At 32.5% G+C, this 14,078-nt stretch overlaps 1 protein-coding gene across 1 annotated transcript in view; it reads right to left on the bottom strand.

The window, feature by feature from the left end:
• The window catches only part of LOC126966177 (uncharacterized), a 104,255-nt gene that overhangs the window by 18,951 nt on the left and 71,226 nt on the right, over positions 1-14,078 (bottom strand). Inside the window, exon 5 of the mRNA XM_050810135.1 lies at positions 2,701-2,906. Within this exon, the coding sequence (XP_050666092.1) occupies positions 2,701-2,906 (206 nt within the window). The remainder of the gene's footprint in view (positions 1-2,700; positions 2,907-14,078) is intronic.

The following is a 14,078-nucleotide window of genomic DNA, read 5'->3' as shown; positions in this document are numbered from 1 at the left end:
TTCAATAATAAAATTTTTTGGGGTATAAAAAATAGATGACGACCGATTCTCAGACCTACCAAATATATCGTAGATAAAATTAATCGTACTACAATAATCATTATATTAGATTATTCCATTCCATCTGTGGATGGAATAGAATAATATTATAATCGCGATACAAAAATAGTTGTTGATCGTATACGGGTGAAAATTTGAAGATGTATATATTTTTAAATGCTGAATCATAATAAACAAAATGTCAAAAATATATATAAACAAAAACCCGATATACAAACAAATTTTCAAACAAATTGGTTTAGCTGTTTCGGAGGAATTTTGGTACCAAACAGGTCCCAACAGACGGGGTCCTGTTAATAGCAAAACTTATGTAGGGATTCGGAAAAAACTTTTATCTAATGTCACCGGAAATGTGAAATCAAAGTTAATGAGTTCATAATGAAACAAAAACGTATTTCTGAATGATTTTATAATATTATGTAAGAAGTAATAAAGTGACAAGGATTAATATCGTATTTGTGTAAAAAAACTTTTACATTACCGCTTAAAAATTACCAATTTTTTAAAGTATTAAAATTGACATAGTAAGTTATCCATAAAAGACAGACATAATATCATCGCGGACTTTTCTGTAGACCTTTATAAGATACAACCCACTTTACATTATTTTATTATATCTTATGTGGTTTATTTAGACAGCGTTGGCTTTGAAAGCTTTCAGACGACTTATTTTTTTTTGCGACAACTCCAAATAATACTGTTTATATTTTTTCAAATTCAAATTCAAATATTTTTATTCAAAATAGGATGTGAAATCACTTATTGAAAGTCAAAAAAAAAAACTACCACCCATTCCAAAGTGAATGCCTCAGGCCTGAGAAGAATGGGCGCAACAAACTCAGCGGGCTTTTTTTTTTCATCAAAAATATGTTTTACAATTAAAGTAACATTGACAAAGTAATATTGTACAATTAAACTTATTATTTAATAGCCTGAGGGTGGTCGCTCCATTCCCAATCTGTGGTATCATTAAGAAAATTATTTATGTTATAGTAACCTTTACCACACAAACGTTTTTTAACAACTCTTTTGAATAACGTAACACCTTTGTTTTGAACACTTTCTGGGATCTTGTTGTAAAAGTATATACATCGCCCCACAAAAGACTTATTAACTCGACTAAGCCGAGTAGTAGGCATCATCAGTTTATGTCTGTTCCTGGTGTTAACATTATGGTTATGACAGTTTCTGGCAAATTCACTTATGTGCCTATGAACATACATTACATTATAAAGAATATATTGAGAAGCAACAGTCATGTTAATTTCTTTGAATTTTGCTCTCAATGATTCTCTAGGACCTAGGTTATAAATAGCGCATTAGCGGACCTAGGTTATAATAGTATATTTATATATAAAAACTTAACAAATAATACTTAAACCTTCCTCGAGAACCACGCTATGCATTAGTGAAAACAGCGTGAAAATCGGTGCAGTAGTTTTGCGCTTATCACGAACAGACAGACAGAAAGACGCGGAGGAGGTCTTTGTTTTATATTATGAAGTGATTACTTCTTGGATAAGAATTCCGTAAAATACGTCCCACTTCGCGCAATGAGTAATGGTGCTAAATTTAAAGTCAATCGGGTACATGGTGTTAGAGATCTCATGATGAATCAATCAGAAATGGTATTTAAAAAAGCATTACCTACATTGCTTTATATATATATATTTATATATTATCAATAATATCTTATAATATAGAGTCGATTGGTATTTGATTCGACTTTTTTTTTGAATAGAAATAATCAGCTCGAATTGTCGAGGACTGCTCTGTAAGCGGCTGGATCACTTGGCGTTGCGTAGAGACGTCCTTTCATTGTGTGTATTCTACCGTATTTATCATGCGGAGTGTTCCGAAGAGCTGTTTCACGTGAATCCAGCCGCCGAATTCCACCTTCGCACGACACGCACAAGGTGGGATATATATATATATATCATCCCCACCATCTGGATGTGTGGCGTTCCTCCACAGTGCGGTTTTCATGGAGCTTTCTTCCACGTACTACAAACCTGTGGAATGAGCTTCCTTGTGCGGTGTTTCCAGGACGATACGACATGGGTACCTTCAAAATAGCGCGTACACCTTCCTTAAAGGCCAGCAACGCTCTTGTGATTCCTATGGTGTTGCAAGAGAATGCAGCAGCGGTGATCACTTAACACCAGATGACCCGTACGCTCGTTTGTCCTCCTTTTCTATAAAAAAAATATGAGAACGGGGAAGCGTACCAAGAATACTGGATAGCTAGGCTGATCCGTTGGCCGAAATAGCTGCCAGCGCTTGGGCTGCCAGTACATAGTTTCCTATTGAGATGCATAGATAGTACCTTGCATATTCTCTGCGCCGATAGGCCCCACGTGCCAAGTGTCTCGACACCCAACGGCACAAAGTTGTTTGACTCACTGAGACCAACATATTTGCGACGCTTGCTGACTTCGGTAGTCGTAACAGCAGCCCCAGCACCAACTGACGTAATTTAGAAATGAGAAGGAGCCAGAGTGTCGACGAAATTATCGCACCAACGCCCTTCCCCGTGCCCAAGCCATCAGTGTTATTCCATCAAGACGCTTGCTAAAGCAGCGGGACATACCATCGGCATTGATGTACTTAACTAATTCATTAATTTATTTAATTAATTACTTAATTTCAGCATCAGACTTCGCGAGCATCCAGACAACATGGCCAGGGTTTCGCCGTGAACCCAGAGCCATCAGTTGTGAGAGCTTGGCGCCAGGTGGTAGTGGAGGTCGCCGCGGGACCTGCCCCGTCCACGTCGCGATCGCCAACATCTCCGGGCTCTCCTTCACCAAATGCTTCTGCGTTGCGAGGCATTTTCCAGATGCGTCCTGTGGGATAAATGAAAAACATAAGCTAAGAAAGGGCAGCTGTATCGTAGAGCTTATCAGATTTTTTTATGACAATAAGAGACGAGACGAGTAGAACGTTCAGCTATCGGTAATTGATACGCCCTGCCCATTACAAAGCAGTACCGCTCAGGATTCTTGAAAAATCTAAAAATTCTGAGCGGCACAACAATTGCGCTCGTCACCTTGACACAAAAGATGTTAATTTTCATTAGTCCAGTAATTTCACTAGCTACAGCGCCCTTCAGACCGAAACACAATAATGCTAACGCATTACTGCTTCACGGCAGTAAAAGGTGCCGTTGTGGTATACAAAATCTAGCCGGCATATTGTGCAGTCTTCCAATGGTAAATGCTCTAAGTTGTCTCTCACGACACCCTTGGGCCTGGGAGTTCCCTATTCTCTTAATAATTTTATAAGCACAGGGCAAATATTTCCAGTCTTTTAAAAAAAATTAAAATTCTTCTTCACGTAGAGCTTTTTGTACGTTTTTATCAGTTTGACCTATATCTATATAATATCGGAAACATTTTAAGAAATTATCACCAACTTCAAGACAATATATGAATTGCTTTAAAATTAGTAAAATATCAAGTTACTACACTTTGGCCTATTTCCTAACCATAATCCCAGTATTATTGTATTTGTGGCCAGCAATGTATAAATCAAATAATAGAAGCATACGATCCCTCTTTTGATGCTGTATTAGGAGGGCACTTCCCAATGGTCAACTCAAAGCATGTTGTTTCATACCGCCTGTTGACGACAATCAAGAGAAAGCGATAACATTGAACAAGAAATAGTGTGCAGAAATTACTTAACTAAACTTATAAAATTTCATCTAAGAAATACGTGTTTTTGGCTAATCCTTACAAATTTGTTAAATGTTTATCGTATTATAGAATCTCCATTATATGCGCGAGATTTCTATCGAAATGTTTTCTTTACTTTTATAATTAATGAGTACATTATAAATGGACAAAGTTCAGCTAAATAATATGTGCAAAAAAGGGCCGATACTTGCAGGGTTAATTTACTAATTTGTATATCGAAATTTGTATTTTCTGCTTCTATAGAAACCTAGATACAATGCACAAGATACCTATTAGTTATTTTTTAAGAAAGATGCGTTAAAATGCCATAATCACGTCACGGACGAGTAAAAAAATAAGGACTCCGTGTCACCTTACATGTACAGCAGCACCTTACATATACAACAGCGGGGCACCCCGCATACATTTACACTAATACAAGCCGATCGGCCGCCATTATGAGATTTGCCATCGCTTGTGACAGATCAGTTTGCGTCGCACTAAAATATTTTAAAAATATCTTCGTGCATTGTGAAAAAGTGTAAAAACAATACTATAAAGGTATTTATCGATATATGATTATTTAAGAGAGAAAATATTGTGTAACTGGTATACCCCGTAAACGCACCCACACTAGCATAAACGTGCTTCACTTGCTAATATCACGGCGCGGAGTCCTTTTTTTTTACTAGTCCATGAATCATGTACGAGCTTTTCTATGAAAAATATGACAGTCTGCCGCTCTTAAGACTGATAAAGGAAAAGTAAAAACATAGTTTAAAAAACCTTATTACAATCCGAACTAAGTATATTAAATCCTTATAAATTTACGTATTCCATTTAAGTATTAGCTCGAAAAATCTTAAAAGCAAAGTGATACACCAAACATTATATTTTGTTTTTATCATATAACTTTTTTTAACTATTTAACACTTTTTATTTAGTAGCATTATATAAAAGAAAGTACATTTTTTGTCCATAACTTCAGGAAAGTGTCAATCTTGTTCAATTAAAAACTTGATCAAAGTCTTGAAACAATATAATCGGTTACTTAATTAAAGTTCATCTCTGTTTTATCTACTAAGAATCTTAGCAGCCTTATTTCAAGGACTACTTGGACCGTTTGAACAGTTGAGTCAACTCTTTCTTTTTCATATATCTATACTAATATTATAAAGAGGAAAGATTTGAATGTTAGTAGTAGGGATTCGCCGGTTCTGGCTCACAGTAGTAGGGATTCGCCGGTTCTGGCTCCTCGATTCTGGCTCACTTGCTCGTGATGCCTACTAAAAAAAAAAAAAAAGAAGTTTGGTGTCAAACTGGGGGTTTTGATGTATTTCCGAGCGATTGCGCTGATCCGTTTTTCGATATCTCTTATAGTTTCAAAGTTAGCATTTTAAATTAAACAGATCCATAATCATTAATAATCACTGGTCATTTAGCTAATGATTGGTGAGCGACTCAATGTCTAAATTTCCATGAACGTGATACAGGTAATTTACTAATTACCTCTATCACATTCGTTACTACGATTAAAAAGACAGTTTCTGTATTTATTATTTATTTTTAAAACATGATTTAAATAAAGTATATAATAAAACATCATTGCAGATTGTATCATTTTCAAAATATTTGATGAAATCATTCAAACTCTTCTTATTAAACTTAAAGTATAGATACATTATGCAGTACTCGCCACACACTGCGGTATATTCATTCTGTACTCTTGCAGTATTGTAGTTATACATTCTGCAATTCCTTTGTAAAAACATCAGCTGGAATCCCTGAGGTGGACGACCATATGAATCGAAGTATTGTCCAATACCCTGCTCATCAATGTGTATTGCAACCCAGTGAGTGCCTGGCTTATTATCACTATCTAAATTGCTGACAATATAACAGGGCGTTACAACATATATCGGCAATCGGTTTGCCGCGTAAACATTATTTTTAATACTGGGATCGATTTTGTTCAAATAATTCTGTATCTCGATTGTATTCATATTAGTTGAGAACAGGGTCTTGTCAGTTGCGAGGATTGAATAGTTATGTGGATCATAATAACATAAGCACTCAATAAATAAGGCTTTAATGTATCTTATTCATGTATTTAAAACTTATATGGTTACAATAAAACAAAATATCATTACAAGCGATTCAAATATAAATCTATGAACATTTGATGAAATTATATTTTCATCAATTTTATTATAATATAAAAGCTGATTGAAAACGAACTTTGTACCTACATACTTACGTAGTCATTAGTACAATCTGGAAATGTTGACTCCATTAAACTATCAATAATTGAACTTATCATTTAAGTGCCATTATGTTTCACCATAATAAAACAAAATATCATTTTATATACATATTTTTATTATATAAATTTATAAGGTAATCTAGTATTTAATCAACATAAAAATACACAAGGATACAAACGATTCAAACATTAATTATTATATTCTAACTGCTGTAATCTACAGAAATATTACGATTTTTATCAATTTCAATAACATTATCGAATTCCGCATAAACAATACAGTTAATTGTTTGTGTAAGAGCTGATTCAAAACGAACTTCTAATCTTACACTACCATGTTTTATAAGATTCCAATGACTTGAAGAATTTGCTGATAAATCGGGTGTTAAGTCGAAGGCTAGCAAGCAAAACCCTTTGGCATATTGCTCTCTTGATACTCCATTGCCTTCATTTAGGAAATGTATACCTGTTCCTGAGAATAACGTATGATAGACCGTAGTAAAAATATTACTGTCAAACGATGGCTGTAATGCTTTTGAAGGTATCTGTTGTCCATCTATGTATAAACAAAATGTATTAATATCATAATTTTCGAAATTGAATGGGTTTTTTGTGAGACTACCATTAAAGGATGCATTATTCACAAAACCGACTATACACCTTTTGGGTATTTGGGTATTGGACCAAGGAATATGTTATCAAGGGTTTTCCCCTGAATGCCTGATGGTATAGTTAAAACTTTGACTTCTGCTCGCGTGATTGGATATTTTGCTGTGGTAGATGATAAAACTTTTTGATGTGCAAGTAACACAGTTGGGTTGATTCGTGCTCTTCGAATAATAAGAGTTGCATCTGTAATAGACACTTTAAATTTATGGTCAGTTGATGAAGCCATGAGATTGAAATTTTCTCTAGAACGAACTAACTTTACGCACATGTCAACGCCATTAATCAAAAATTTTTCTTGGTTGAATAAATCTCCATGTAAATGTCCTATCATTTCTATTTCTTTGCTTTCACTAGCCAATTCTTGTCTTTTAATAAATCCTTTATTTTGTTCATCAGTTGCATCCATTTTTCCAGCTGTATCTTCATACCATAGACCACAAGTGAGATGAGATTCTTTTGCAGCAGGTGCATAATTCAATAGAGTTTCAATATAAGCTCGATATGCATATGTATTATTCGGTGGCGATACAAGTTTTTGATTTAAATATACATCAAGTTGACTGAAAAGTGTATGTAACCAATTATTAACTGGGGCCACAACTGTCGGTACTGTCAGTTTTGTATAATCTTGATTCAAAACTTTAGCTTTTATATGGAGTAAAGTATGGGATAAATCCACATAGTCATCACCTGCCCCAGGTACTTGAAATTCTATTGGCCCATCATCAGCAAGTGATGAAATGGGCTTATAATGAATCCATAGTCCACTTTCAATGCTAGTTTGAGTTGATGGTAATGCAAATAAATCCAATTCGGACTTAATGCATTCACAAGACTGACTATGTAAAAATGACATATTTAATCAGTAAATATATCTTTGATTTGTTTTTGATTCAATTTTAATTTCTTAATAGCTTTCGCTTTCGCAGTCAATGATGGAATGATCGCAGAACGACGTTTTCGTTTTGTTATATACCCAGATCCAAACATGTTGATATTATCTATTTTAGCATCAGCTTTTCGTTTCAAATTTGAGCTGACTTCTTTTAGACGAGTTTTTATTGAATCTTCCATGGGGCGTGCATTAACCATATCTGATAATATACCTACACCGGTACTTAATGCTTCTTTACCAATAGTTCGAACACCACTAGACAGTAGTGGTAAAATAGATCTAAACAGCCCCCCAAGAAAACTTCCGATTCCATGACCTCTTTGATACGGTGCTCCTTTATAAATAACTCCGATACCCGATCCGGCCTGGTGAGTATAATAGTGTTCATATGGACATGAAATATTATCACGTTTGTCGTACATTATAATTTTTGAAAGTGGAGTTTAATGCACACTGTTCCAAATTGGAATGGTATCTTTTGACCGGTGCTTGTTCTTATATCTATTTCAATTGTATCAAATTCTCTACGCATCACAGGTAGGTAATGGGGAGGAGAGAAAACGTGCATTTTGTACGCTCCATATATGTATTTTGAGGGATCCAATGGTATTATTCGTAAAAGGGGTGTCATAACATCTCCAACGATTTGAGGCTCCACTATGTCACAATAAACAAATAATTGAGAGGGTAAACCCAAATGCAAATTAGCTGGACACTTTCCAAAATTTTTTTCAACGAGATTCCTGTTTGGTTCGAACCCTAGTTGAAGACATAATTTAGGTGATAGAGTTACAGATTTTATGGATTCATCCGTTATCGTAGCAACTACAATCCTTGAAACCTCATCGCACTTAAATTTAATTTTTTCTCGAGTGTTATTCAGTGCTATCAAAATATGATTTATGTTATCGTAATTTGTGGCTGGAATATGTGTCTTGTAATAAACATATGACGGTTTACTTTCATTGGGTACTTGCATCAACTTTGTTATATAAATAATGTTTTCATGTTCTTGAACGGTGAACATAGTGCATGGGTACTGAAATTCTACTACTCCAACCCTCCATTCACCTTCTAGTATTGTTGGTTTTGGCAGTTTCGTAGAAAATAATGTTGTTGTATTATCAGGAAAATAATCCATAGAACTATTGCTTAGTAAAGTTAAATAAAAACTATCTTTATTCATATTTTTTTCAAAGTAGAAGCTAATATCCAGCTATTAAATTTATTTGGATAACCTCTCCACTTCACCAACAATTCTTTTCTGTTACCGGTATATCGAGAGCGTATTATTTTATCTATTTTGTATTTAGTAGTGGGGTCGAATATGATTTTTTGTAACTCTTTTTCATAAAAAGTACCAACTATCTCTTCGCCTTCTAAATCCTTTAAAGTAAATACTACAAACGGAGATCGGTGTATTATGGTAGATACGATGAATATTTCGTCACTCCAATTTGATTCATATCCTTTTTGGAAAATATGTTTATGTTTTGTTATTCTAACATAATCTCCAACGTGAATTCTTGGATTCACCATACTAATTGATGTTTTTATCTTACTTTCTCTATCATATAAATTTTGCCATACACTCATTATATTTGTATTATTAACATCACATGGACACATTTTTATACTAGAATGAAAACTATGATTATATGAATGCACTAGATCTTGTAAAACATCAATGTATTTATGAGTATTTTTGTGTGTAAAATAGCGCCACATTTTCGTTTTAAGAGTTCTCTGAAATCTTTCGACAATACTTGCTTTAATATCTGGATTATTGGTTGTATAATAATTTATGTTTTTTAATTTAAAATATTTTTGTACATATTTGGAAACAAATTCAGTTCCTTTGTCAGACTGTATATGTGTAGGTGTAGTATTAGCTTCAGCAAAAATACTTTCAAAGCATTCCTTAACTGTTTCAGAGTTTTTCTTTTTCATTGCTCGAACATACGCATATTTACTAAAGACATCAATAACACAAAGTATGTATTTGAAACCATCATTATATTCAGAATAAGATCTCATATCACTTAAATCGGCCTGCCATAACTCATTAATATTAGACAAAATATATCTGTTACGAGAAAATTTTCTTTGAACAGGTTTATGTAATGTATATGTTTCTTGTGATTGTAACCACTTTAAGACACTATTTCTGTCCATTTTACCCTTCATTGCTTTTGACAATTTATCAATAGTGCTGTAGCCAGCAGGATGTGATGCATCATAATAAATTTTATTTATTTCTAATATGGGGTCCATTTTTCCCAGTCCAATCTTTTTTTTAGTTTCCCTGTGTACTTATTACTTGTTGGTGTAGAAAATTCTTCGTCAGGTACTGATTTAGATTCAACCTCTTTTAATTGCAAATGGTTTATAAAATCCACTCGCTTTGGGTTCCCGATATAAGTGAGTGGTACTTTTATTTCCTTTAAAGTTGTTGCGAATTTTTCCCAACCTATAGGTTCACTTTTCTGAAGAGCTCTCAAGGTATCACTCACCAAGTCCACAATATTACTCCCAGGTATTTTTTCATTATCTATAATCACGGTACCAGATTCATCCCAGCTTATTTTATTTTTATTCAAGGAAATCAAATTTAGTAAAAGTTCACCTTTTTTAGCATATGTTTTCGGTATTAGTTTCAGTATTTCAGAGCTCGTGTATATTTCCCCAATATTTTTGTTAACCTCCACTGATGTTTGAGAAGGAACTACATTTATTTTATTCACATCATGATTTATATAATCAGTATCGATTTCATTATGACCTTGATTAAAACCAATATATGAATCATTATCATTTATAAGTGGTATGTGGTATGGTTGTCGATCCTCTTTGACGAAGTTTAGATATCTTTGAAGGGTTTGCAAATATAAAATACATTTCTTTCGATCTTCTATGTCACTGCTTAAGATATTTTGCATATCAGTATCTAATCGAGATCTTGGCGTATCATTTTCTTTGTGTTGTTTTAACTTCTCCAATAATGATGGTTCAATAAGTAACATTTTTTTAGCATTGTCCATTTTCTTAAATAAATGAATTAATCAACCCACTTAGAATAGAACCCAATATTATCGGTAGAAATGAACCTCCTTTTTGTACAATTATATTTTTTCTAATTTTATTCGTACCTTTTCTTACCAATTTTCGAAGAATATTTTTATATTTCTTTAATTTAGATTTTTCTTTCTCGGCCAATTCAACGTTACCCCGCAGTACGTTATGAATACATTCACAAATGTAATTTATTTCTGTTTTGTTACATGATTTTAATAAAGCTTTTTGATATTTTGGCTTCAGTTTATGTAGAGCAATTAACAAATCTTTATGCGTCTTTAAACGTCTATGCATCATTTATAAATGATCGAAATTTCTTGATTCTTACCATATTTAAACCCTTTTGTGGGTACATAAACAGTGCAATATCCATCGGATGGAAATATCTTTGTCTTAACGCGACACAATTCATTTGTTTCTTGTTTCAAATCAATCATTAAATAACCATGAGCTTCATTGGTAGCATCTCTGTAAGAATCTTCCAAATATTTCGGATTTTCAGGGAATACTTGACGAGATAAGTATCGAATTTGGGTTTTATCTCGAGGATTTTTGAAATATATTATATAACTTGAGTTGAGTGATATATCTCTTTGTCCTTTACCTTGATGAAACAAATTTTGAGATAAATAAAACACACTTAAGTTTCTATGATGACTTCCTTTCGTGAATATATCAACAATACGACCATCTGATTCCCTCATCAGGTCATCAATTATTACAAGTTGAGGATTTTTTCCGTCAAACATAGATAAATCAGGTAAACCTTGAAGATAATTAATGTGGTTGAGATTATATAAAGGCTGCATTTCATCAAAGCACCAAGTGATTTGAGTAAAATTTGCATCACAGATATCATTCAAAAATTTTATAAAATTATTTACGAAAACTGATTTTCCACATCCACTTGGACCAGCAACTATTGCAGTGAATGGATGATTGAAATGATGCATTATCTACTACGTCTATGTGTGTTAAGGTTTAGTATAGTAATGAAACAATCTGTTATTAAACCACCATTTATTTAAACAGAAAAATCTATAATTGAAACAATATACAGTACATCATGTTTTACTCCGCAACTTATACATCTAAATACAATAATCTCTCATTTGGTTTTTTAAAACTATAATAATTTATTCGTAAAATTTAATATAATATTTATTCTATTTTATGATGACCCCATGCTAAGGTATCAATATTATTTGGTAAAATGTACCGTTTGGTATCATTAAATGACAGACTAGATTTATTTATTCTTTGAGTAAAAATATTATGCTTTATTGACTTAAATCTAAGCATTGAACAATATTCGTTCTTATTTTCAAATAAGCAAGTCTTATAATTTTCCATTTTCATATTCTTAGTAACACTTTTATTAACCCCCTTAGCTTTAGCTGTGAATTTTCCCTCAACATCTAATGCATACATTTTAGATCTAAGTCCTACAAATTCATTAAATATGTTACCATTGTTTTCATCTTTAAAGTAGCCTAACTTCTTTTTATTGAGTTTTGGATAGCCAAATATATTTTTTTCTGTATAGTCAGAGGTATCGAAACGCAAATGTAAATCAGGTTTTATATCTCTGTAAAAATCATCTGTAAAAATTTGATATATTAAACTATCAGTATCTGTGTACAATAATTTTAATTTATTTTGAAACTTTTTAAACATATAGTTATAGTGAAAGTCGTACATTAGAGTTTTAGAAATATCCAATATACAAAATCCCAAATAAATAGGTTTATTATGGAACAATTTCGTCTTTCGTAATTGAACTGCAACCAAATTTTCATTAAAAATAGATAAACTATGGAATTCTGGCTTAGCAATTAAATCTTGTGCGCCTAGAATTTTACCCTGATTTTCCCAATGACTCAATAATTTTACATTTACTCTTTTTTCGATATTTTCCATTGTTTTTCCAAACACTGAGTTATTCATTAATTTATAAAAATCTTTTTCGAAATCAGATGTGGCTAGTTTACGCATGCTTGTATTTAAATCTATATAATATTGTAACCATGCGCATTGTTTGAATTTTAAAATTCTATGAATTTTTTGTAATTTTAAACCCATTGTCAGACATTGCTTTAAATTTCTGTAGTGAATCACATATTTAATTTTATTACGAAGGTTTGGAACTAATTTTATGTCTTTTGTATTACCAATACATATATTCTCGGGACATAAGGGTAGGTCAGAATGTAAATCATGCAGTTCAATAGGATATTCTAGATCTACTTCCAAAATAAAACCATATTCATAATCATCAGGGACATCAAAATTAGTTGTGACATCTACCCACTCAAAACCTCCTGTAGGAAGGAATTGAGACATGGCCCATCCGTAAAGGTTATTAGCATCAAGATAAGTTAAAAATGAGTTTGGTGTGTCTTTATCATATTCTCGCATATATTTGTTATTAGCTTTGGCATAACGATTGCTACATTGAGATACACCTCCTCGAATGCCCGATCTAATAAAAGCTATTTGTTCAAAGTCTTGAAGTAATTCTAATTTAATTTTTGTGCATTTTAACATAGCATCCCAACTTAACCCAGGTGCTGTATAATAATGAGCTGGATCTAGACCATATGTTTGCAAACATAAGGCTCGGAAATTTTCAAACACATCTGTTAAAAGTAAAACATCGGTTTTAAGATATAAATCAGAATAATCTGACATATTTTGACAATGAAAGTGTTGCCAAACATCCTTGGCATGTTCATAATCTTCATCGGAAATATGTGTGTCAGTTAATGTATTGTAAAATTTATCGCGACTAGGGAGTGCTGAAAGTTTTAAGGAATCATGTGATGACATAAATTCATATGGATAAATTCCTTTTTTTCTAAGACGTAAAAAATCATTATTATTTGGAAAATTATATTTTAATGTTTGAAATTGTTCTTCCTTCAAATTTTGAACAAGTTTGTCTAAACTACAAGGTAAAAATTTAAACGAATCAACGAATCTCAATTGAATTTTATGATTATTTAATTTTATCGTTTTTGTGAAAGAAATGTACTTTTCTTTCGTTTGTGGAATAATATCAATTTCCCCTTCTATAGAATTTAATGCATGAACAATAAAATGAGAGTCATATTGACTAAGATTGTGTAAAAAAACTGGAATGTGATAGGGAATTCTAAACTTTGTCTTACATACTTCGTGTGCAACTCCTCTAAAATTTCCTGTATGCGAGTCAAAGTATAATGCACATTCACCATTTAAATTAGATTGACATATAAAGCAGTCTTTACATTGTGAAATAATTTCATTATCATTGGAAGTCAAAGGTTTTGGACTTATGACAAAATAATTTTTTGTGCAAATCACTTCTAAATCTTTATACAACTGATTCATAAAGACATGAGTACAATGAGGACCACTATATGTTTCATATTTTGATAAACTATCATCATATGAACAT

The sequence above is a fragment of the Leptidea sinapis genome, chromosome 9, assembly GCF_905404315.1.
Source record: "Leptidea sinapis chromosome 9, ilLepSina1.1, whole genome shotgun sequence".
NCBI lineage: Eukaryota > Metazoa > Arthropoda > Insecta > Lepidoptera > Pieridae > Leptidea > Leptidea sinapis.
The sequence above is the reverse complement of the archived record's forward strand: the minus strand, read 5'-3'. Positions and strand labels throughout refer to the sequence as shown.